Genomic DNA, 26,501 nt, shown 5'->3' on the forward strand with positions numbered 1-26,501 from the left:
GAAGGTTAGGTAAAATTTGAAAGTTTGGGTAAAACAATCATAGAAAATCTCTACAAAACAAGTTTTTATCTACCACGGAAATTTTTTGTCGGCTAAGGGGTGTTTTTTGTTGCTAACGAGTCTAAGGCAACGAAACGGGTTATGTGTTGTGATGTCTACGGGTGCTTCTATTCTTGTAGACAGTGTTGGGCCTCCAAGAGCAGAGGTTTGTAGAGCAGCAGCAAGTTTCCCTTAAGTGGATCACCCAAGGTTTATCGAACTCAGGGAGGAAGAGGACAAAGATATCCCTCTCAAGCAACCCTGCAACCACAAAGCAAGAAGTCTCTTGTGTCCCCAACACACCTAATAGGTGCACTAGTTCGGAGAAGAGATAGTGAAATACAGGTGGTATGAATATATATGAGCAGTAGTAACGGCGCCAGAAAAGTGCTTGCTGGCGTGTGGTTGATGGTGGTAATATTGCAGGAAGTACGGATGCGATGAAACAAGTAAACAAGCAGCGGTAGCAGTATTTAGGAACAAGGCCTAGGGATCATACTTTCACTAGTGGACACTCTCAACATTGATCACATAACAGAATAAATAGATAGATGCTAGACTCTCACTCTCTTGTTGGATGATGAACACCACTAACTGTGTAGGATTACACGAACCCTCAATGCCGGAGTTAACAAGCTCCACAATATTCGATGTTCATGTTTAAATAACCTTAGAGTGCATGACAGATCAACATAACCAAACCAAGTACTAACATAGCATGCACACTCGTCACCTTCACGCTACGAAAGGAGGCATAGATCACATCAATACCATCATAGCAATAGTTAACTTCATAATCTACAAGAGATCACAATCATAGCCTACGCCAAGTACTACACGATGCACACACTCGTCACCATTACACCGTGCGGGAGGAATAAACTACTTTAATAACATCACTAGAGTAGCACACGGATAAATTGTGATACAAAACACATGCAATCATAAAGGGATATAAATAAGCACTTCACTATGCCATTCATAACAGTGAATAAGTATTCGTGAAATATAGCCTAAGAGACCCACACGGTGCACACACTCGTCACCTTTACACACGTGGGACAAGGAGTCTCCGGAGATCACATAAGTAAAACCCACTTGACTAGCATAATGACATCTAGATTACAAGCATCATCATATGAATCTCTATCATGTAAGGCAGCTCATGAGATTATTGTATTGAAGTACATAGGAGAGAGATTAACCACATAGCTACCGGTACAGCCCCGAGCCTCGATGGAGAACTACTCCCTCCTCATGGGAGACAAGCAGCGTTGATGAAGATGGCGGTGGTGTCGATGGAGGAGCCTTCCGGGGCACTTCCCCGTCCCGGCGGCGTGCCGGAACAGAGACTCCTGTCCCCCAGATCTTGGCTTCGCGATGGCGGCGGCTCTGGAAGGTTTTCTCTGGTTTGGTAGGGTTTTCGCGACGGAGACTTTAAGTAGGCGGAAGGGCAAGGTCGGTGGAGTCCTGGTGGGACCACACACTAGGCCGGCGCGGCAGGGCTTGGGCCGCGCCGCCCTTCTGTATCCCCACCTTGTGGCCCCACTTCGTTTCCCCTTCGGACTTCTGGAAGCTTCGTGGAAAAATAGGACCCTGTGCGTTGATTTCGTCCAATTCCGAGAATATTTCCTTACTAGGATTTCTGGAACCAAAAACAGCAGAAAACAGGAACTGGCACTTCGGCATCTCGTCAATAGGTTAGTTCCGGAAAACGCATAATAATGACATATAATGTGTATAAAACATGTAGATATCATCAATAATGTGGCATGGAACATAAGAAATTATCGATACGTCGGAGACGTATCAGCATCCCCAAGCTTAGTTTCGCTCGTCCCGAGCAGGTAAACGATAACAAAGATAATTTCTGGAGTGACATGCCATCATAACCTTGATCATACTATTGTAAGCATATGTAATGAATGCAGCGATCAAAACAAAGGTAATGACATGAGTAAACAAATGAATCATAAAGCAAAGACTTTTCATGAATAGTACTTTCAAGACAAGCATCAATAATTCTTGCATAAGAGTTAACTCATAAAGCAATAAATCAAAGTAAAGGTATTGAAGCAACACAAAGGAAGATTAAGTTTCAGCGGTTGCTTTCAACTTATAACATTTATATCTCATGGATATTGTCAATGTAAAGTAATATAACAAGTGCAATATGCAAGTATGTAGGAATCAATGCACAGTTCACACAAGTGTTTGCTTTTTGAGATGGAGAGAAATAGGTGAACTGACTCAACATAAAAGGTAAAAGAATGGCCCTTCGCAGAGGAAGCATTGATTGCTATATTTGTGCTAGAGCTTTGGTTTTGAAAACAAGAAACAATTTTGTCAACGGTAGTAATAAAGCATATGTATCATGTAAATTATATCTTACAAGTTGCAAGCCTCATGCATAGTATACTAATAGTGCCCGCACCTTGTCCTAATTAGCTTGGATTACCGGGATTATCGCAATACACATGTTTTAACCAAGTGTCACAAAGGGGTACCTCTATGCCGCCTGTACAAAGGTCTAAGGAGAAAGTTCGCATTGGATTTCTCGCTTTTGATTATTCTCAACTTAGACATCCATACCGGGACAACATAGACAACGAGATAATGGACTCCTCTTTAATGCATAAGCATGTAGCAACAATTAATGTTCTCATATGAGATTGAGGATATATGTCCAAAACTGAAACTTCCACCATGATTCATGGCTTTAGTTAGGGGCCCAATGTTCTTCTCTAACAATATGCATGCTCTAACCATTAAATGAGTGGTAAATCTTCCTTACTTCAGACAAGACAGACATGCATAGCAACTCACATGATATTCAACAAGGAGTAGTTGATGGCGTCCCCAGAAACATGGTTATCACACAACAAGCAACTTAATAAGAGATAAAGTGCATAAGTACATATTCAATACCACAATAGTTTTTAAGCTATTTGTCCCATGAGCTATATATTGCAAAGGCGAATGATGGAAATTTAAAGGTAGCACTCAAGCAATTTACTTTGGAATGGCGGAGAAATACCATGTAGTAGGTAGGTATGGTGGACACAAATGGCATAGTGGTTGGCTCAAGGATTTTGGATGCATGAGAAGTATTCCCTCTCGATACAAGGTTTAGGCTAGCAAAATTATTTGAAACAAACACAAGGATGAAACGGTGCAGCAAAACTCACATAAAAGACATATTGTAAACATTATAAGACTCTACACCGTCTTCCTTGTTGTTCAAACTCAATACTAGAAATTATCTAGACTTTAGACCAAATATGCAAACCAAATTTAGCAAGCTCTAGGTATTTCTTCATTAATGGGTGCAAGGTATATGATGCAAGAGCTTAAATATGAGCACAACAATTGCCAAGTATCAGATTATTCAAGACATTTTAGAATTACTACATGTAGCATTTCCCGATTCCAACCATATAACAATTTAACGAAGAAGATTCAACCTTCGCCATGAATACTATGAGTAAAGCCTAAGGACATATTTGTCCATATGCAACAGCGGAGCGTGTCTCTCTCCCACACAATGAATGCTAGGATCCATTTTATTCAAACAAAACAAAAACAAAACAAAAACAAACCGACGCTCCAAGCAAAGCACATAAGATGTGATGGAATAAAAATATAGTTCCAGGGGAGGAACCTGATAATGTTGTCGATGAAGAAGGGGATGCCTTGGGCATCCCCAAGCTTAGACGCTTGAGTCTTCTTAGAATATGCAGGGGTGACCCACCAGGGCATCCCCAAGCTTAGAGCTTTCACTCTCCTTGATCATATTGTATCATCTCCCTCTCTTGATCCTTGAAAACTTCCTCCACACCAAACTCGAAACAACTCATTAGAGGGTTAGTGCATAATAAAAACTCACATGTTCAGAGGTGACACAATCATTCTTAACACTTCTGGACATTGCACAAAGCTACTGGATATTAATAGAACAAAGAAATTCATCCATCATAGCAAAAGAGGCAATGCGAAATAAAAGGCAGAATCTATCAAAACAAAACAGTCCGTAAAGATGGATTTTATTGAGGCACCATACTTGCTCAAATGAAAATACCCAAATTGAATGAAAGTTGCGTACATATCTGAGGATCACGCACGTAAATTGGCATAATTTTCTGAGCTACCTACAGGGAGGCAGGTCGAAATTCGTGACAGGAAAAAATATGTTTCTGCGCAGTAATCCAAATCTAGTATGAACCTTACTATCAAAGACTTTACTTGGCACAACAATGCGATAAAAATAAGATAAGGAGAGGTTGCTACAGTAGTAACAACTTCCAAGACTCAAATACAAAATAAAAGTACTGTAGCAAAATAAACACATGAGTTATCTCCCAAGAAGTGCTTTCTTTATAGCCATTAAGATGGGCTCAGCAGTTTTAATGATGCACTCGCAAGAAATAGTAGTTGAAGCAAAAGAGAGCATCAAAAGGCAAATTCAAAACAAATTTAAGCCTAACATGCTTCCTATGCATAGGAATCTTGTAAATAAACAAATTCATGAAGCATGATGCAACAAGCATAGAAAGATAAAACAAGTGCAGTAGCATCATGAGAGGTGTTTTAGTAACATGAAAATTTCTACAACCATATTTTCCTCTCTCATAATAATATCCAGTAGCATCATGAGCAAACTCAACAATATAACTATCAAATGAAACATTCTTATCATGAGTCTCATGCATAAAATTATTACTCTCCACATAAGCATAATCAATTTTATTAGTTGTAGTGGGAGCAAATTCAACAAAGTAGCTATCATTATTATTCTCATCATCAAATATAGGAGGCATATTGTAATCATAATCAAATTTATCCTCCATAACAGGCATTACTAAAAGACCAATATTATTATAATCATCATAAATAGGAGGCAAAGTATCATCAAAGTAAATTTTCTCCTCAATGCTTGGGGGACTAAAAATATCATGCTCATCAAAGCCAGCTTCCCCAAGCTTAGAATTTTCCATATCATTAGCAACCATGGTGTTCAATGCGTTCATACTAATATGTTCCATAGGTTTTTTAATTTTCGCATCAAACCATCCATGTCTTAAATCAGGAAATAGAATAAGAAGCTCATTGTTGTCCATTATACCTAACTAGTGTAAACAAGAAACAAAAAGATGCAATTACAGGATCTAAAGGAAATAGCTTCGAACACACACACAATGGCGCCAGAAAAGTACTTTACCTGGGACCGGAGTATGAGTGCCTTTTACCTTTCCTCCCCGGCAACGGCGCCGTAAAAGTGCTTGATGTCTACGGGTGCTTCTATTCTTGTAGACAGTGTTGGGCCTCCAAGAGCAGAGGTTTGTAGAACAGCAGCAAGTTTCCCTTAAGTGGATCACCCAAGGTTTATCGAACTCAGGGAGGAAGAGGACAAAGATATCCCTCTCAAGCAATCCTGCAACCACAAAGCAAGAAGTCTCTTGTGTCCCCAACACACCTAATAGGTGCACTAGTTCGGCGAAGAGATAGTGAAATACAGGTGGTATGAATATATATGAGCAGTAGTAACGGCGCCAGAAAAGTGCTTGCCGGCGTGTGGTTGATGGTGGTAATATTGCAGGAAGTACGGATGCAGTAAAACAAGTAAACAAGCAGCGGTAGCGAGTATTTAGGAACAAGGCCTAGGGATCATACTTTCACTAGTGGACACTCTCAACATTGATCACATAACAGAATAAATAGATAGATGCTAGACTCTACACTCTCTTGTTGGATGATGAACACCACTAACCGTGTAGGATTACACGAACCCTCAATGCCGGAGTTAACAAGCTCCACAATATTCGATGTTCATGTTTAAATAACCTTAGAGTGCATGACAGATCAACATAACCAAACCAAGTACTAACATAGCATGCACACTCGTCACCTTCACGCTACGAAAGGAGGCATAGATCACATCAATACCATCATAGCAATAGTTAACTTCATAATCTACAAGAGATCACAATCATAGCCTACGCCAAGTACTACACGATGCACACACTATCACCATTACACCGTGCAGGAGGAATAAACTACTTTAATAACATCACTAGAGTAGCACACATATAAATTGTGATACAAAACACATTGCAATCATAAAGGGATATAAATAAGCACTTCACTATGCCATTCATAACAGTGAATAAGTATTCGTGAAATATAGCCTAAGAGACCCACACGGTGCACACACTCGTCACCTTTACACACGTGGGACAAGGAGTCTCCGGAGATCACATAAGTAAAACCCACTTGACTAGCATAATGACATCTAGATTACAAGCATCATCATATGAATCTCAATCATGTAAGGCAGCTCATGAGATTATTGTATTGAAGTACATAGGAGAGAGATTAACCACATAGCTACCGGTACAGCCCCGAGCCTCGATGGAGAACTACTCCCTCCTCATGGGAGACAGCAGCATTGATGAAGATGGCGGTGGTGTCGATAGACGAGCCTTCCGGGGGCACTTCCCCGTCCCGGCGGCGTGCCGGAACAGAGACTCCTGTCCCCCAGATCTTGGCTTCGCGATGGCGGCGGCTCTGGAAGGATTTCTCTGGTTTCGTCGAACGTGGTAGGGTTTTCGCGACGGAGACTTTAAGTAGGCGGAAGGGCAAGGTCGGTGGAGTCCTGGTGGGACCACACACTAGGCCTGCGCGGCCAGGGCTTGGGCCGCGCCGCCCTACTGTGTCCCCACCTCGTGGCCCCACTTCGTTTCCCCTTCGGACTTCTGGAAGCTTCGTGGAAAAATAGGACCCCGGGCGTTGATTTCGTCCAATTCCGAGAATATTTCCTTACTAGGATTTCCGGAACCAAAAACAGCAGTAAAACGGAACCGGCACTTCGGCATGTCGTCAATAGGTTAGTTCCGAAAAACGCATAATAATGACATATAATGTGTATAAAACATGTAGATATCATCAATAATGTGGCATGGAACATAAGAAATTATCGATACGTCGGAGACGTATCATGGTGTCTATCATGTCATCTAAGGATCCACCACAGATTTCCGCATTGATGGGTCTTTTCGACAATAGTCAACTCAAAATTTGAGCTGTGTGCAAAGGAGAATTCTTTTTACAGAAGAGGTTTTGGCAGAATTCGGCGATTAACCGGTGACTAAAGACAGAATGATTTATGTTTGTATGTATGATTGCAAGACGGATAGAGATATTGAAAGGCAGAATATCTAGTTGAACAAAAGGCAGATTAGAGAGACACATGTGTCCTTAAGTATCCTCCTACAACCGGGATATACGGGTCATATTAAAATCCCAAAATCCCAGGGCGGTCCAAGAACCACCCTGGCCACTCTGAAGATCCACCCATGTACAGAAAACACATGTCGCCAATTCTTTAGTCATCATCCGTGACAAACAAAATAAACGTCGGGGAAAAAGGCCGTCCATGGTGGACAAGTGCAGCGCAGTGGTTGGTCAGCAGCCGTGATGAAAAATAATCGCCGCAGGCAGAAGGTCATATATGGAAGCCATGTGACACCCTCCCATTTGTCGATGTGCCACAATTTTATTTGTCCATGTGTCATCCTCTGATTGGACCATGTGGCGTCCTCTGATTAGTCCATGTGTCCATGTGATGGGTCCATGTGTCATGCGATTGGTCACGTGTCCTCCGATTGGTCCACTAGGGACGATGAAACCATTTTACCTGCACGTGATGACGTCATCAAACATTGGTAACAACATCTTGCATGCGACGTTTTGTAAACGTCACGAGTCCGATGACATCATTAACGGAGCATGTGATGTCAGTAGGCACCGCCAACTACTGTCGTGATGCCGTCGACACGTGTCACCATGCGTGACGTTCGTGATGAAAAAAATGTCACGGGTGAGCGAGCCTAGGCTAGGGTGATCCAGTTGGGTGCAATGAATATCCAACACGCCACGACCGTACATGGCATTTTTCGATCGATCGGTGTACGATAATTTTTTTCTTCACAAAATTCAGCATACATGGCTGCTAGTGACGTTTCTAGTTTCGCAAGTGACGTTTGGAAAATGTTGTAAGCTGCATGGATTCTTGTAGTGGTTACAAAGCTTTATAAGTTTATGGTCAAATACAATTGCAAATATGCAAGATTCAATCGTAGACAAGGTAACTATGTCTATCATGTACATGTATTAGATGTTTCGTTCATATCTATTTCATGGCAATAAGTGTAATTGATGTCGATGGAATTTTGTATCATTTTTTTCTAGATAAATGTGTGTATCTCACGCCATGAACTGCTTGTAGAATTCAGTAGTCATCTTTACTCCCTCCTAAAAATTTATATGGGGAAAAGCATCAGCGTAATGAAATAAATATTAGATGCTAAGTTAGAAATACGGAAGAAAACTGGTGGGTAGTACAAACCTTGAGTGACACTATTGGTTTGTAACCAAGTTGTTCAGCAGCGTTGTTGCAGGTGAATGTTCTATTCACCGTGGCATACTTAATGGTTGTGGATGTTACTGCGCTAGGGTTATGCATTCCAAAGCGAGATAATATTTTCTTGTAGCTCCACTCAACCAGAAATATTATAGGCATGAGGAGATACAAAGGTATTCTTAATTTAAATCGGCTGCAAACATACGTCATAAGTTAGTATCTCATATCTTGCCATATTGCTCCAATTGTAAGAAGTACATAATTGTCATTACCAGATTGTGCCTTACTTTATCACAACAAATTAATATATAGATAAAATCGAAAAATTGTAAATAAAGAGGCATGTACTATTTATATTAAGTGTACTAATTACTTCCAAATACAAAGCCATGTGATTAATATGTCAATTTTCTGTTAGGAAAAACTATTTCATGATAGTCATTTGCTATATTGCAAGTCCTAATATTTATTGATAACATAGAGTGCAGATAAAGGTGGCACATATATATAAAAGCCACGGAACAACGCTGTTTCCACATGTACTTGTACTTAGATGTGTTGTCGGGGCAGAGGATGTGTGTCAACACAAAATGAAACTTTGAAATTTATAATCACTTTAACTACGAATTTGATGCACTATGATATAGGAGGAAATAGAGAAACATCACCTTTTGTATCCAAGGTCTTCCAAAACCATATAGAAAAAGTCCCACAAATTCATTGGCTCCATATTAGTTATAAAGTAGGCCTATCAAATAATTAAACATGTCATTCTCTCAAAAAAACTGAGCATGTCAAGACAGAAAAAACATGAATCATATGATAAATACGTACTAAATACGTACTTTGCCTCCACTTCTCCTTGCACCTTCTCTGGTAGAAAGTGTTTTCTCAGCACATAAATGACCGTGCACCACATTATCAACATATACAAAATCATCACAATTCTTTCCATCACCCATAATAACCTGCAACAATAAACACGGTGTAATATAATTTAAACTATGCATGAAGGATTTTCTTTGAGTTAATTTAAGTCGACAAAAATGTATTGACTGAACTGAAACCATCGCTGCTCCTAACGTTTTGGTTGGTAGCTTAGTATCTTAGGTCCCGTTTTTGTTGGCACCAGCCAACCGAAAAAATGCCTCCATGGACCGGGGCACAATGTTTCCAGTGGTATTACAAAACGAAAATACTAAATTATATATATGTACACTAGGTTATTTAACTTTAATTATATTATCACTTGTATAGTTATGTCGCCCAATATAAAAGTGCTTACAATAAATCCTCTCCAAGAAACTAATATTGGCACCAGCCTACCACCGGGACCAAAAATGCCTCCAGGACGTATACAACAAGTGAGAAGCTCATCTGTGTCATTGGCGTTCATTACTAGCTTTTCAGCTTCTGCCTTCGTTTCTGTGTAGGCATCTGCAAACTAACAATACCAAAACAAGGTGGTTAGCAGTAGAATGAGTTAATTTATTCTTAATTATTTTTATTAGGGTGATTTGTTAGGTAAATGTGTTCGAGTATATTTAGTAATTGTAGATTACACGGGATTTGTGTAGAATTTGTAATCCATCTTCCACCTTATCTTTAGGAGAGTTTCTTAGCCTTCAAATCTTTTAGTACTATATAACTAACCCGAGAGGCTCAATAAAAACATGCACCGTATTACGTTAATCTCTCTCATTCTATATGGTATCAGATGCAAAACCATAGTCTAGTTTCTAAACAAGCTTCTGAGGTTGATATCCATGATCTTTGTCAGGGGCCACGCATTCGTGGTGTAGGGTTAAATTTGAGTTTTCTTTTCCATCGTAGATTAGTTTTTCTCTTATTTTTTGAGCCATCACCCGCTGTTGTTGACCGTGAGCTGCTCCCGACTTATTTCTGGTGATGCAGAGGAGGCGAGGAAGAACGAGGAGGAGGCGAAGCTATGCTTGGCGGCGCTTGCTTAGACACGCGGAGGTGGAGTAGTATTGTAGAGGACGTCCACCTGGAAGGTGGTACGAACCGGAGATACTTGATCCCCATACTTAGAATGCTACTTTGTATTTTGAGTCCATCTTTGTCTCCAACTTTAACCATTAAATTTACCAACGAAATGTGATTTAATTTCGCAGAAAAAGCATGCCAGTGAACTCACATTTCAAAAACAATAGCTATGTACATATAACTCATATATTTTTGGTCCAGTTAATTTTTAAAATTGGGCATAAAATACTAATTCACCTTGTATATAAAAACAGCTCAAGATGCAAACGTAACAACTATACTACTCTCTCCGTTTGAAAATAAGTGGCTCTGCTTTTTCTGGATATGAGGCATTTCAGCTTTTAGGCACATTTATATACCAAGATAAGGATAAGTGTATATATCATTTGGTTTCATCCTGGAAGTGCAGAACCTTAAGCAGTAACACATGGAAGCGAGAATAATTGAGTCATTATGCGAGGCAACCTTATCTGGATATGGCGTTGATTCATCTACGCTGAAGAGGCCATGAACTCCGTCGAATACAACCCCACTCGAGCTAGTGTATATTAGCTTTTTAACCTTGCATGTGTTACAAGCCTCGACGACATTCTTTGTCCCTGTAAGCGCTCAAGCAACAAAAAAAAAGTTCCGTGAGTACATTAATTTGCAGACCTGTCAAAAAAGGTGAAAATAAGATGATTTCACGATACTAACCCTCGACGTTGACCTTGTAATGAAGAGGGAAGTTGTTGTTGGCAGGATCCGGCGCAGCAGTGTGGAAAACGGTGTCTACCCCTTCGAAAGCTGCAGTGCACAAGACATCATCTTAAAATAAATACCGTGTGAACGTTCCGTGATGATGTATAAACTTGTGAATGTGCAGACGACCTGGTAAGCTAGCTAGCTGCATGCGAATGGATTGGGGACGAAGGTCAGGTGGATGGGTTTCTTTTGGCAAGGAGATACGTATATGCCAGGATCCTATCAATACTATGCTCTCATCAAATTGCTAACTCGGATCTTTTACGTGGTTGGTATTAACTGGCAGGCAAACAAACTAAAAGAGTCTTTTTAGAGTACATCAAATAATTTCGGTCCGTTTGTTTTCGTGATCCAACGGCCCATATTAGCAATACTACAGCCAAATTCGTGTAGTATTTAGTCATCAGGGGTATTTCAGGCAGTTCACTAGTATTAATCCCGTGTCCCATTTTCTCCAAAGCTGAAGGGGACAATTGTAACATGGAACTCGTCGCCGTTTCCTCCTACCCCCATCGCGGTCTACCGTCGCCATCCCCGCCGCCACGCCATTGCCGGGCCCCAGCCGTCCTCCACAGCCCCCTGCCTTGAGACCCCACTACCGACGGCGCCATCTCAAGGATTGGGCAGATGATGGAACGGCCTGCATTACTAGATGCGTCCACAACTGATGCTAGTTGAATCGATGATGGATAGCATCCGCTCGTCTGAGATCGGCCTCTTTTTTTCCCTACATTCAAATGGATGCTCAGCTCCAATTATTCATGTTGGAAATTTTGAAAATTTCCAATCTTCGTTTTTGTTAGAGAGAGAAGAGACAGAGAGAGAGAGACACGGATGATTCAGTTCAGGTTCTGTTATTGAGAACATCCAACTTGTCCAAAAACGTATTGCAAGGCAGAGTATGGTAGTGCTGCGTTGTAATTCCAGGGCAGCGAGAGAGAAAATCGGACCAAGCGCCGTAGCTGCTTGATGGTCGCCGTGGCAGCGCGGGCAAGTTGCCAAGGTCTCGTTCTACTGCTGGCCGGCCTAAACTTCAGTTCAGCAGGAAGCCGCTGCGATTTCAGAACTGGCCACAAATCCCAATTAATGGCCTCCCTGCCGGTGTGAATGATATCCCCGCAGCTTCAAAATGGCTGGACTTAGACGGATTGAGAGTCTGGGGGCATTTGTCGAAGTTCAGCTTTCAGAGCTACCAAGCTAAGAGCATCTCCAGTCGCGTCCCCAAACCGTCCCCCAAAGGGATTTGGGGCGCGCCGGACAAAAAAAGCGTTCCAGCCGCGTTCCCCAAAGCCCTTTTTTGTCCGGCGCGCCCCTATACGGTGTTCGGCGCCCCGAGCCCGTCCCCGTCCCACAGGGGACGCACCGGGCACGCCGGACACAACGAAAAGCGAGGCGAGGAGGCGCGGGGCCGACGCGTCGGCCGGCACGGTTAATTTTAACCTAACCGTCGCCTACCTCGCGACGGAAGTTATTCGCGCGCGCAGCGGCATCTTTGCCTTAATGGCGACGGAGGGGCAGGCGAGACGTCTCGTCGGTGCTGCGCAGCCTCCACGCGTCGCCGGCGTTCGCACGCCACCGCCCGTTCCCGCGCGATCTTCCCGCCTCTTCTCGTCCGTTCCCGCGCTTTCTTCCCGACGCCGGCGTCTATAAAAGGTCTCCCGGCTCATCAATGGTAGCCACCACACCCCGCCGGCATCAAACACAGCCCTCGTCGCTCCACAGCCCGTCTCCTCCGTCACCGGTGGCAATGGCGAACCGCCCGGCGATGGCCACTTCCCTCCACCGCCGTCTCCTCCATTGACGAGCCGGCAGCGGCGTGCGGCACTCGAGGAGGAGGCCCGCCAGCCGGCGTGAGGCGCAGCAGGCGGCGGATCTAGCGGCGTTCTCCGCCCCCGCCTCCGCAGCGCGAGGAGGCCGCGGCGGCAGCAGCGTGGCAGGAGCGAGCAGTGCGACACCGTTGCGGCGTTCGACGCCTCGACGGGACAAGAGGCGCGACGGCGCCGGTACCGGGAGGAGATGGAGCAGCGATGGGCCGACGAGCGCCGGCGCCGGCGCGATGAGCGGCGGGCGCCGTTCCGTGAACGGCGTGACTCGATCGAGCGCCGGCGGCGTGAGTCGATCGAGCTCCAGCCAGGCGGCGACGGCGGAGGAGCGTCGACGGCGGGAGTCGGCGCTTGCGGCGCTATGGGGGAGGCGGGCGGAGCAGTTGGCGGCGGCCGACGCGTTTGCGGCGGCGATGATGGAGGCGCCAACGGATGTGGAGGAGGAGGCGCCAATGGAGGAGGAGGCCGAGGCGGAGGAGACCGAGGTGGAGGACGACGACGACGACGAGTTCGACTGGTCCGACGACGACGCCCCGCACCCGGACGAGACGGCCGATCAGCAACGCGCCCTCGTCGAGTCCTTCGAGTCGGAGAAGAAGCTCCGGGACGACGCCCGTGCCCGCGAAGAGGCGCAGATTCGTCGTGCCGTCGAGCTCTCCCTCCGGGCGGCCCCGCAGGGAGGGCGGAGGAGGACTATCGGCGGGAGCGGCACCGTCTGGCCACCGCCGAACGCAAGGAGAGGAGGCGCGCGCAGGAGGAGCTGCGGCGTAGGGGAGGCGACGACGGGGCGGGGCCGTCGAACGCGCCGCCGGGCGGACAGTAGCCTAGGTTTAGATGAAATCTAGCCGTTTTCATTCAAACTTTGTAATATATAATCGAAATTGAATGAAAACCTTTATTTTCCTGCACAAATATTCATTTGGGGGCGGCGTTTGGGGGACGCGGCTGGGGAGCGACGTCCCCCAAACGCGGCACGAACAAAACACGTCCCCCAAACGCTCGATCCGGCGCGGTTTGGGGGACGGTTGGGGGACGCGACTGGAGATGCTCTAACATCAAATACATTCCTAGATAGTCGGGGAGAGAACGCACGTACTAGTAAGGGCATCTCCGGCGCGGCGACGCAAACAGATGAGCGGCCGTTTGCGTCCACCGGGCAGAAAAATGCGTCTCGTACCACCTCCAGCGGGGCGACGCAAAGTGACCGGACCGTCCGCGGCTGTGTCCGCAGCTCACGGACGCTGCGCGTGTAGGATAACGTTGCATAGAAAACAAAAATTTTCCTACCGCGAACACGCAATCCAAGCCAAGATGCAATCTAGAAGACGGTAGCAACAAGGAGATGATCAAGACTAACCCTTGAAGAGATTCCAAAGCCTATAAGAGTAGGCTCTTATTGCTGCGGTAGACGATCACTTGCCGCTTGCAAAAGCGCGTAGAAGATCTTGATCACGATCGGTTCCGGTGCCACGAACGGGCAGCACCTCCGTACTCGGTCACACGTTCGGTTGTTGATGAAGACGACGTCCACCTCCCCGTTCCAGCGGGCAGCGGAAGTAGTAGCTCCTCTTGAATCCGACGAGCACGACGGCGTGGTGTCGGTGGCGGTGGAGAATCCCGGCGGAGCTTCGCTAAGCGTGCGGGGAAGAAGGAGGAGTGGGGCGGCTAGGGTTTGGGGAGAGGGGGTGGCCGGCCTCCAAGGGGTGCGGCCAAGGTGGTGGCTTTTGTGTGGCCGGCCCCCTCCCCTATGCCCCTCATTATATAGGTGGAATCCAAGTGTTGGTGTCCAAGTCTTCGAATAAGACCCGAAACCAAAACCTTCCATAGGAGGGGGCAATCCTAGCCCAACTAGGACTCCCACCCAAAGGTGGGATTCCCACCTCCCATGTGGGGGGTGGCCGGCCCCCTATGGTGGAGTCCACTTGGGACTCCACCCCATCTAGGGCTGGCCGGCCATGGAGGTGGAGTCCCTTGTGGACTCCACCTTCCTTGGTGGTTTCTTCCGGACTTTTCTAGAACCTTCTAGAACCTTCCATAGAACCTTCCGCGACATTTTATTTCACATAAAATGACATCCTATATATGAATCTTATTCTCCGGACCATTCCGGAACTCCTCGTGATGTCCGGGATCTCATCCGGGACTCCGAACAAATATTCGAACTCCATTCCATAATTCAAGTACTACCATTTCAACATCCAACTTTAAGTGTGTCACCCTACGGTTCGAGAACTATGCGGACATGGTTGAGTACTCACTCCGACCAATAACCAATAGCGGGATCCGGAGATCCATAATGGCTCCCATATATTCAACGATGACTTTAGTGATCGAATGAACCATTCACATACATTACCAATTCCCTTTGTCTCGCGATATTTTACTTGTCCGAGGTTTGATCTTCGGTATCACTCTATACCTTGTTCAACCTCGTCTCTCGACAAGTACTCTTTACTCGTACCGTGGTATGTGGTCTCTTATGAACTTATTCATATGCTTGCAAGACATTAGACGACATTCCACCGAGAGGGCCTAGAGTATATCTATCCGTCATCGGGATGGACAAATCCCACTCGTTGATCCATATGCCTCAACTCATACTTTCCGGATACTTAATCCCACCTTTATAACCACCCATTTACGCGGTGGCGTTTGATGTAATCAAAGTACCTTTCCGGTATAAGTGATTTACATGATCTCATGGTCATAAGGACTAGGTAACTATGTATCGAAAGCTTATAGCAAAAAACTTAATGACGAGATCTTATGCTACGCTTAATTGGGTGTGTCCATTACATCATTCATATAATGATATAACCTTGTTATTAATAACATCCAATGTTCATGATTATGAAACTAATCATCCATTAATCAACAAGCTAGTTTAAGAGGCATACTAGGGACTTCTTTGTTGTCTACATATCACACATGTACTAATGTTTCGGTTAATACAATTATAGCATGATATATAAACATTTATCATAAACACAAAGATATAAATAATAACCACTTTATTATTGCCTCTAGGGCATATCTCCTTCGAGTCTCCCACTTGCACTAGAGTCAATAATCTAGTTTACATTTGTAAAGATATAACACCTTGGCCTTCTGGTGCTTTATCATGTATTGCTCACGGGAGAGGTTTTTAGTCATCGGATCCGACACGCTCGTAAACGTATGTATTTTGTAATTCATTTGCGTCTCAACGCATCACTCATTTCCAAATGAGTTGGCATTAAATATGTTTGATCTTCTGGTGGAACCTTAATTCCGATGTCTGAAATATGTCACTAATATTGTCACACACAATATAGCTACAAAGTTCTGACTCTGTCGGAACTACACCAAGTTCTCAAAGAACCTCTTGACTTAACATCCTTTGTCATTGTCAAAATAATGACATACTCTGCCTTATTTTGTAGAATCCGTCATAATATTTAGAACTCTTCTAAATCTAGCATAGACAACTTCTAGCTCATTGTGCTACCTTTTAAACAACACTTAGTCTAATTTGAGATTGAAATTATATTTTATATGTGACAAAACCAATATCGGTGTAACATCTTACAGCGATTTGTTTGTCATTTCTTCATACAAAAAAATATATATATATCCTTAGTTCTTCTAAAGTACTCAAGGATATTCTTACTGTCGTCCAATGATCATCATATGAATCATTCTGGTATATGCTCATAACACTTTATAGCACATGATATCTGATTGTGTACATATTATTCGTGATCTATAATTACTCATGTGTTTTTACTCATTGAGTGTCAGATACACTCAAGTCTTGTTAAACCTTCACATGACAAGAACATTTTCTTAATATTTCTATATTGAACTTCTTCAATATCCATCATATGTACTTTGACTTAAACTTATTTATGTGTTTCAATCTATCTTCATAGATCTTGACACTAAATTTGTTTCGATCCATATCCTTTCATTGAAGTTAATTCTCAATGAAACCTTTTTAATCAAGTATATAATTACATCATTTATAATCAACTATATGTCACCTACATAAAGTATTATAAATGTGTCTTAGCGCTCCCACTTAATTTCTTGCAAATGCAAGCTTCTTCATCGTCTCTGATGAAATCAAAAACTCTTTGACTATTTCATCTCGGTGAAGATTCCAACTCCGTGATACTTACTTCATCCAATTGAAGCTTGTATACCTATCTAGTATTCCACGGACCAGCAAAACTCTTGGTTGTATCTTGTATACATACTTCGTTAAGTAGTGTATTTTGCCATCCTACTAGCATATCTCATAAGAGAAATATGTAGTGATTACTAGAATAATCCACATAGACTATAAGCATTGCTACGGAAGATCTAATCTTATCGTATTCAACTCTTTGAACTTTGTCGTAAACAATTTTTCGATAAGTCAAGCTTTCTTCAAGGATATTTCATCCAAGTCTATCAATTTCATAGATCCATTTACTTTCATAAAGTATTCATCTATCTTGGATTTCATGGCGCATGGCCATTTTAATGGAGTCAGGGCCCATCATAACTTCTTTGTTTTGTAGTTGGTTTATCATTGTTCAAAATCAATCCTTTGTCCACAAATCATTTATTTGATCACAAAGTAAACCATACCTACAAGGTTCAATATGTACTTCGATCTCTATGGCTAAAACACTTTGTAGTCATGAGAGCCATGATCGTCGTGGCCGCTTCCGAAACCAATTCCGATGCTGCGCTACTCTTGATCATTATGCTCAGGTTCATAAACCTTATCAAATTATATTGTCCTCCCACTCAAATACTTCACTCGAAACAATTTCTCGGAAATAAGAAACATTGACAAACACTTTTGTCTTTGTCTCGTGGGAAGAATACCCAATTAAATCTCTGGAATAACCAACAAAGACATTCATCCGATTTTGGTTGACTATTAGGGTTTATACCCATGCCATAACTTGTATGGTGTCATTTCAACGGATCATGATGATGCTCTATTCAGTGTAAAAGCGGTAGTCACTAAAGCATAATCCACAAAAATATAATGGCATCAATATTTTATCTCATCATTGATCCAACAAAGTTTGGATATATCTCTTGGATACTACATCATCACTATGATACTCCAAGAAACGTAAGTTGTAGAACAATTTCATAACTCTCTTAGATGTTCGCTAAAACTTGTAATTCAAATATTTCCACCATGATCCAATCATAGATATTTGATTTCTATTACGATGATTTCCACTTCATGCTGAAATTTATTTGAATCCTATTCAAATGTTTCAAACTTTTCCTTATTGAATATATCCACATATATACTCAATTCATTGTTTGAAAGTTTTCATGAAGTAGAAGAATCTTCCGCACACAACTATGCCCAGTGAACCACATATATCATTATGTATGTTTTCACTAAGTTAGTTGCCCGTTCAACTCTTCGGCCTATGAACGGTATTTCAGTCATTACTTTTAGAAAAGATTTTGCAAGTGCCAAACGATTCAACAAATCGAATGACTCCAAAAATCCATTTGCATGGAGTTCCTTCATGCGATCCTTTCTAACATGACCTAAATTGCGGTTCCACAAATAAGTGGAATTCAAATCATTTGCCTTATGGCATTTTTAGCGTCGGTGTTATGTATGTGTGTTTCACCATTAAGATTTATAATAACTTATCCATCATACATGGAGTAATGTCATAATTTGAACAACTCATTGTTTTCATTTGACCAGAGCAAAATAACAATTATTAAGTTCTTTATTATAAATTCTAAGGGCTAGATAGAATACCAACGACGAACATAATAACACTTTATTTTGTTCCGGACGTGCATTCCTATCATATTCCTTGTCGATCACTTAGGCCATTGTATTCTTGTATTGCGTTGTTTTGTATGACACTTCATACCAACCAATATGGTATTAATACCCAAGAATTTCATTGTGTGACTTAACTAGGAATACAACCATAACATGTATATCATTTATATACACCTGAGCTAGACTTTCTAGTCTTTTCTTTTCTTTTGCCAAAATATCTTTTGCAGTTTCTCTTTTAGCTTTCCTCATTATTCGGAAAAACATTTCAACATCAATAACTTCTAGGTTTGTTGGTCAAATACCAATAACCTTGAGGTTCTTACTTTGAAGTTGATCATCATATGACAAGTGTTTCAGATTTCACTATTAGTAAATTTGTAATACGATGAACAATTTCACTCATAATTTTATCCATCAATTCATGATAACTTTCCGAGACCATGTCTGTACATGCTAGGCTCATAAAGTTTAAACCTTAGTATTCGCATATGCAAATCTGGCTTGCATCCGTTGGAAGCACACGTAGAATCTATAACACCCGATCATCACGTGATGCTTCGAAACGACGAGTCTTAGCAACGGTGCATACTAAGGACAATCACTTCATGGATATGCGAATATCGTTAGTGCCCCAATAGTTGGAGGATTGGGACGCCTTGCGTCTTCAACCTTCGTACATTCCCATAAAACTTATGAGTTTATGTAGTCTCACCAAATTTATATTCTATTATCTTGCAATAAGGTCTTAGATATCACATATATCTCGTACCTTGATCATTTCTGAAAACTAAATTTTCAGCTCCTTACTTTTCAAACAGATTTGAACTTCAAGTTTCATGGAGACAAGATAACTTTAGGTACTAATTGAAACCATAGCTCTCGAATCAACAAAGTGAGTTTTACTAAAAGTTTGCAATAGGACTTAATCATTTCTTGATTCATTAACAATACGGTACCAATCCGTAAAGTTTCTAGTCAGATTTTAACAGTATTTATATCTCAATTATAAGACTAGCGCAAAGTAGTAAACGGATGCCAATATTACAAAATTAATTCAAAATACTACCCAGACTATGTTTATGATAATTAGTTCATGTTTTAATCTAATTACTAATGAACTCCCACTTAATACAACATCCCTCATAGTTGTTAAGTGGTACACGATCCAAATTCACTACACCAAAAACCGATCATCACGTGAGATGATGTAGCTTCAATGGTGAACATCAACATGTTGATCATATCATCCATATGACTCGTGTTCAACCTTTCGGTTTCCGTTGTCCCGAGGCCATGTCCGTACATGCTAGGCTCGTCAAGCAAACCCAAGTATTCTGCGTGTGCAACATGGCTTACACCCGTTGTATATGAATCGTTGAATCTATCACATCCGATCATCACGAGATGCTTTGAAACGACGAACTGTTACAACGGTGCATACGAGGGGAGAACACTTTATTATCTTGATATTAATGTGAGGGATCATCTTATAATGCTACCGTCGCGTTCTAAGCAAAATAAGATGCATAAAGGATTAACATCACATGCAATTCATATGTGATATGATATGGCCCTTTTGTCTTTGCGCCTTTGATCTTCATCTCCAAAGCACGGATATGATCTCCATCATCAACGGGCATGATCTCCATCATCGTCGGCGTAGCGTCAAGGTTCATGGCGCCGTCTTCATGGTTGTTCACCTCATGTAGCAACTATTACAACTACTTTGACATACTACTCAACATGAAATTTAAAGACAACCATAAGGCTCCTGCCGGTTGCCACAATACAATAATGATCATCTCATACATATTCATCATCATATCATGGCCATATCACATCACCAAACCCTGCAAAAACAAGTTAGACGTCTCTAATTTGGTTTGCATATTTTACGTGGTTTAGGGTTTTCGAGTAAGATCTAATCTACCTACGAACATGAACCACAACGGTGATACTAGTGTTGTCAATAGAAGAGTAAGTTGAATCTTCACTATAGTAGGAGAGACAGACACCCGCAAAGCCTCTTATGCAATACAAGTTGCATGTCGAATGAGGAACAAGTCTCATGAACGCGGTCATGTAAAGTTAGTCCGGGCCGCTTCATCCCACTATGCCACAAAGATGCAAAGTACTCAAACTAAAGATAACAAGAGCATCAACGCCCACAAAACCATTGTGTTCTACTCGTGCAACCATCTATGCATAGACACGGCTCTGATACCACTGTAGGATAACGTTGCATAGAAAACAAAAATTTTCCTACCGCGAACACGCAATCCAAGCCAAGATGCAATCTAGAAGACGGTAGCAACAAGGAGATGATCAAGACTAACCCTTGAAGAGATTCCAAAGCCTATAAGAGTAGGCTCTTATTGCTGCGGTAGACGATCACTTGCCGCTTGCAAAAGCGCGTAGAAGATCTTGATCACGATCGGTTCCGGTGCCACGAACGGGCAGCACCTCCGTACTCGGTCACACGTTCGGTTGTTGATGAAGACGACGTCCACCTCCCCGTTCCAGCGGGCAGCGGAAGTAGTAGCTCCTCTTGAATCCGACAAGCACGACGGCGTGGTGTCGGTGGCGGTGGAGAATCCCGGCGGAGCTTCGCTAAGCGTGCGGGGAAGAAGGAGGAGTGGGGCGGCTAGGGTTTGGGGAGAGGGGGTGGCCGGCCTCCAAGGGGTGCGGCCAAGGTGGTGGCTTTTGTGTGGCCGGCCCCCTCCCCTATGCCCCTCATTATATAGGTGGAATCCAAGTGTTGGTGTCCAAGTCTTCGAATAAGACCCGAAACCAAAACCTTCCATAGGAGGGGCAATCCTAGCCCAACTAGGACTCCCACCCAAAGGTGGGATTCCCACCTCCCATGTGGGGGTGGCCGGCCCCCTATGGTGGAGTCCACTTGGGACTCCACCCCATCTAGGGCTGGCCGGCCATGGAGGTGGAGTCCCTTGTGGACTCCACCTTCCTTGGTGGTTTCTTCCGGACTTTTCTAGAACCTTCTAGAACCTTCCATAGAACCTTCCGCGACATTTTATTTCACATAAAATGACATCCTATATATGAATCTTATTCTCCGGACCATTCCGGAACTCCTCGTGATGTCCGGGATCTCATCCGGGACTCCGAACAAATATTCGAACTCCATTCCATAATTCAAGTACTACCATTTCAACATCCAACTTTAAGTGTGTCACCCTACGGTTCGAGAACTATGCGGACATGGTTGAGTACTCACTCCGACCAATAACCAATAGCGGGATCTGGAGATCCATAATGGCTCCCATATATTCAACGATGACTTTAGTGATCGAATGAACCATTCACATACATTACCAATTCCCTTTGTCTCGCGATATTTTACTTGTCCGAGGTTTGATCTTCGGTATCACTCTATACCTTGTTCAACCTCGTCTCCTGACAAGTACTCTTTACTGGTACCGTGGTATGTGGTCTCTTATGAACTTATTCATATGCTTGCAAGACATTAGACGACATTCCACCGAGAGGGCCCAGAGTATATCTATCCGTCATCGGGATGGACAAATCCCATCGTTGATCCATATGCCTCAACTCATACTTTCCGGATACTTAATCCCACCTTTATAACCACCCATTTACGCAGTGGCGTTTGATGTAATCAAAGTACCTTTCCGGTATAAGTGATTTACATGATCTCATGGTCATAAGGACTAGGTAACTATGTATCGAAAGCTTATAGCAAAAAACTTAATGACGAGATCTTATGCTACGCTTAATTGGGTGTGTCCATTACATCATTCATATAATGATATAACCTTGTTATTAATAACATCCAATGTTCATGATTATGAAACTAATCATCCATTAATCAACAAGCTAGTTTAAGAGGCATACTAGGGACTTCTTTGTTGTCTACATATCACACATGTACTAATGTTTCGGTTAATACAATTATAGCATGATATATAAACATTTATCATAAACACAAAGATATAAATAATAACCACTTTATTATTGCCTCTAGGGCATATCTCCTTCAGCGCGGACACGCAAGTGTCCGCTCGTGGCAAACGTTTCGTCGGACCCGCCTGGCAGTGACCCAGACTCGATGCACAGCGGCGCCAGTATGCGGCGCCGAGGTGTCGCTTCGGCAGTCTACGCGACGTTAATGGCGACATCTCGCGTGGTGTGCGGCCGTCGCCTCCCTCCGCGCATGAAGTAATGGCAATGCCACGAGTGGTGCGGAAGTCGCCTGCCTCTAGCCTATATAAACAGGGGCGCGCGCATCTCATGTCCTCCCACACTAACCCTAGCCACCGCACAATCCACCGTAGCGCCGCTGCCGCGCAACCTCCACCGTAGACACCATGAGCACCGCCGGCTGCGGCCAGGCTGCCGCGACTCCACCTCCACCTCCTACTCCACCTCTCCTGGCCTTGAGCTCCAACGAGGAGTTCGACGACGACGATAGCACATGCGACCTCCTCGACCCGGTCAGGGACGCCAAGTTCCTGGCTGACGCGGAGAAAGAAGCAGAGGAGGAGCGGGCGGGCCACACGGCGTTCGATGCGGAGATGGAACGCCGCAACCGCGAGGAGGATGACTCCGACATCTCATGGTCCTCCGATGACCCCGATGCGCCTACCCCGAAGGAGAAGGCGGCGGAGCAGACAGCGTTAGTCGAGTCCTTCGAGACGCTTAAGGACGATGTCGCGAACGCGATGCTGCGACAGTGCCTGCAAAAGGACGCGGCGGCGCACCGAGCTCTAGCGGCTGCACGGTAGGTGGCGGAGAAGCAAACGAGGGAGGGATGCAACAACGGGGCCGAGCCAGGCAGCAAGTAGTCTAGGTTTCTACTTGTATAGTTTCTATGTAGTAGTTTCTATGTTTTTGAAATATATTTGCAAAACAAAAAAATAGATCATCCCGCTAGGAGCACACCCAGACGCAAAAAAAACGTGCGGATAAAATATATTCACGGAGCAACGCAAACGAACGTTCGCGACCACTTTTAAGCGTTCGAAATATGTCATCCTGTTGAAGTAATAGTAGGGCTAGAGCACACGGCCACCCCGCTGCCGTCCCAACGTGTCGCAGCCTATCCGCTTTGGCGCAGCCCGGCGGCGTGCTACAGTAGGAGGCGGCCCCGGCGTCCGGGCCGGGCAAAGCGCGCTGCTAGCTGTCCTGCGTCGCGCAACTGATCCTTCTAGGTCACGCTTTGACTGGAACTCACGTCAAGAGCCAGCTAGCACTGATGTGATGTGTGTTCTACTTGGATCTCACGTCAGTACAGTGTAATGGGTTGGAAGTGAGAATGCGAATGAGCGTTTTTCCTCTCACGTAGCTTTCTTTTGTAAGCGCATCTCCAGCGCCGTGACGCATTTCGGTATCCGCCGGCGTACTGTTTGCAGTCGCGCGGCGGATGCGGAACAAATCATTTTTGTCCTCGCGTCCGTTTCCATCTAGGGGTGGCTCCAGCGGCCCGATTCATTTCCGCGTTTGCATCAATTATGAAGTTTCCAAACAACAAAATAAGGATTCAATGAAGTCATAGTTATTACATTCAAATTTTAAAAAGTCTACATGAAAATAAGATAGTATTCCTCTAGGCATGATCTTCATGGCCAGCCAATATCCACTGATGCTCAATCAGATCCGTCTGCAGCTGTTTGCAAACGTTTTCGTTAGTGACTTCTACATTCATATGTAGATAGTCCTCGCAAGATAAAGCCCTAGGGAGTGGCGCAACTAGCTCACTTTGGAAGTCCCAGTGGTTCTAATTGCGGCCATCAGGACGCTCGTTCTCAACAATCATGTTGTGCATGATCACGCAGCATGTCATCACCTCATGCATGGTCTTCAGCGACCATTTCTTGCCGGGTGACGGACAATTGCCCACCGAGCTTGGAGCACAACAAATCCGCGCTCCACATCTTTCATGCAAGCCTCTTGCATCTTGGTAAACCTCCTCGTCTTCTCGGAGTTTGGATTACTGACAGTCTTCACCAATGTGGCCCAGTTAGGGTAGATGTGCCATCAGCAAGATAATATGGCTTGTCATATGCATTTCCATTGATCTCATAGCTTACCCGGGGAGCTTTGCCTTGCATGAGCCGGTTGAAAACCGGTGATCGGTGCAACACATTGATGTTATTGTTGGAACCGGCCATGCCAAATAATGAATGTCAAATCCATAAATCAATGGCCGCGCAAAAATAGCGCCAAAAAAAGGGGAAGAAACCTACCAGCGCAATTGACCGAACAGGTCGTGGGCGGCGCGGAGGGCGGCGGAACCGGCAACCTTTGGCCCCAAAACAGCCGGCAGGTACGCGCCAGAGCCAACCGCGAGTACGTCTCCCGCGCGGCGACAACGGAGCCGACGGCGAGTACTGCGACGCTGCGACGGACGGCGGCGGGTGGGGTTGAGGTGGTGGCGTCGCGCTAGGGCAGCAAAGAAGGGGAAAAAGAAGCAAATCGAAGCGGTCGATTTCGCTGTCTCTGACTTACGGGACCGGGTAAGAAATGGAGGACGCTCGGCGCGTCCGCGCAGCGTCCGCGGAGACGCAAACCTGACGCATATTTGGGTCAGGTTTGCGTCTCCGCGGACGGGCCGGTCACTTTGCGTCGCCCCGCTGGAGCAGGACCCAGCGTATTTCCGGTCACGTCGGACTAAAACGGTCGCTCAGCGTCCGTTTGCATCGCGCCGCTGAAGATGCCCTAAGTCACAAACTTGCTATCCCTCACGCGAATCAAAGATGACACTTCGCACAATGAATGGGGGCAGCGAGTGGAGGAGACGGTGGCGCAGGTCGAAAGTCGAAACTCACAGCGTAGACGAGACTACCTAAATCGAAGAACCTTCAAACACGAGCACGAACTGATTTTAGATTAACACAAATTACTTAGACTGGTGAGTGACAATTCCACCCTAATAGAAAATTAAATTACCAGATGTTAGAGAAATAAAATAAATTACAACGCTACCCCAGGCCCAATGAAGTTTAACCGTTAGATCATGCCATTGCCATATACTACACACTTAATGTGTAATAAGATGTATCGTAAAATCCCTCAACTAAAAAGTTATGCCGATTAATTGTTCGATGAGTTACCTCGATGTGTAGATCGGTTAGAAAATCTTTATGCAAGAAAAACGACGGAATGACAAGATAACAGTACCTTCTGTAAGTTGGCCTAGTTTGCATACGTCGGCGCAGACGTACACGGCACGGCCGTCGCGAAGGGCGGCGCCGAGAAGTCCTTCATTCTCGACGGGTTCCAGTGCGGCGTCGGCGCCGATGTCGGTGATACGAACGCGCCATCCTCCGGAGCGGAGCAGCGCCATAACCAGGTGCCTCCCCATGAATCCCCGCCCGCCGGTCACTGCGCACCACCGTGCGTCCAGGCTGTCCCTGGATGGTTCCATTTCTCCGGCTAGCTAGTAGAGAATGCAGTACTATTAGTGCTACCGTCAACTAGTCGATTGCTTCATATCATATATATAATCTTGGCCAATCATTTATTTATTTTGGGCGACGATGCCAGCACTAGTATGACTGCGCTTGTACCCGTGTGTTGCACACTTGCACTGTTGCTACGCATAGGCAAACTAAACAACACCTTTCTTACAAAAATATTTTAGCAAAATTAAAGTATTAAATTTTACCATCATTGACTACAAATGCTC

The 26,501-nt window shown here is 44.2% G+C and overlaps 1 protein-coding gene across 1 annotated transcript; it reads right to left on the bottom strand.

Moving 5' to 3' along the window:
- Positions 1 to 8,287: 8,287 nt before the first annotated feature.
- Positions 8,288 to 26,240, bottom strand: LOC124656977 (3beta-hydroxysteroid-dehydrogenase/decarboxylase-like). Its single transcript, XM_047195622.1, has 8 exons — positions 25,994 to 26,240; positions 11,162 to 11,251; positions 10,931 to 11,064; positions 9,744 to 9,902; positions 9,304 to 9,426; positions 9,127 to 9,206; positions 8,444 to 8,651; positions 8,288 to 8,349 (listed from the first exon to the last, which is right to left on the bottom strand). Exons 1-8 carry the CDS (start codon positions 26,238 to 26,240, stop codon positions 8,302 to 8,304), a joined length of 1,089 nt encoding a protein of 362 aa, XP_047051578.1. The 3' UTR covers positions 8,288 to 8,301.
- Positions 26,241 to 26,501: the final 261 nt, after the last annotated feature.

The sequence above is a fragment of the Lolium rigidum genome, chromosome 5 (genome assembly GCF_022539505.1).
Source record: "Lolium rigidum isolate FL_2022 chromosome 5, APGP_CSIRO_Lrig_0.1, whole genome shotgun sequence".
Taxonomy (NCBI): Eukaryota; Viridiplantae; Streptophyta; class Magnoliopsida; order Poales; family Poaceae; genus Lolium; species Lolium rigidum.

What these genes read in the sequence shown, in the direction of transcription:
- LOC124656977 (XM_047195622.1), bottom strand. Translation starts at nt 26,240, where the DNA reads ATGGAACCATCCAGGGACAGCCTGGACGCACGGTGGTGCGCAGTGACC. An exon ending in ACTAGGCCAACTTACAGAAG is followed by an intron (nt 11,252 to 25,993) that starts GTACTGTTATCT and finishes TGTGCACTGCAG; the next exon opens with CTTTCGAAGGGGTAGACACC. An exon ending in TTTCTTGGAGAGGATTTATT is followed by an intron (nt 9,427 to 9,743) that starts GTAAGCACTTTT and finishes TTATTGTTGCAG; the next exon opens with GTTATTATGGGTGATGGAAA.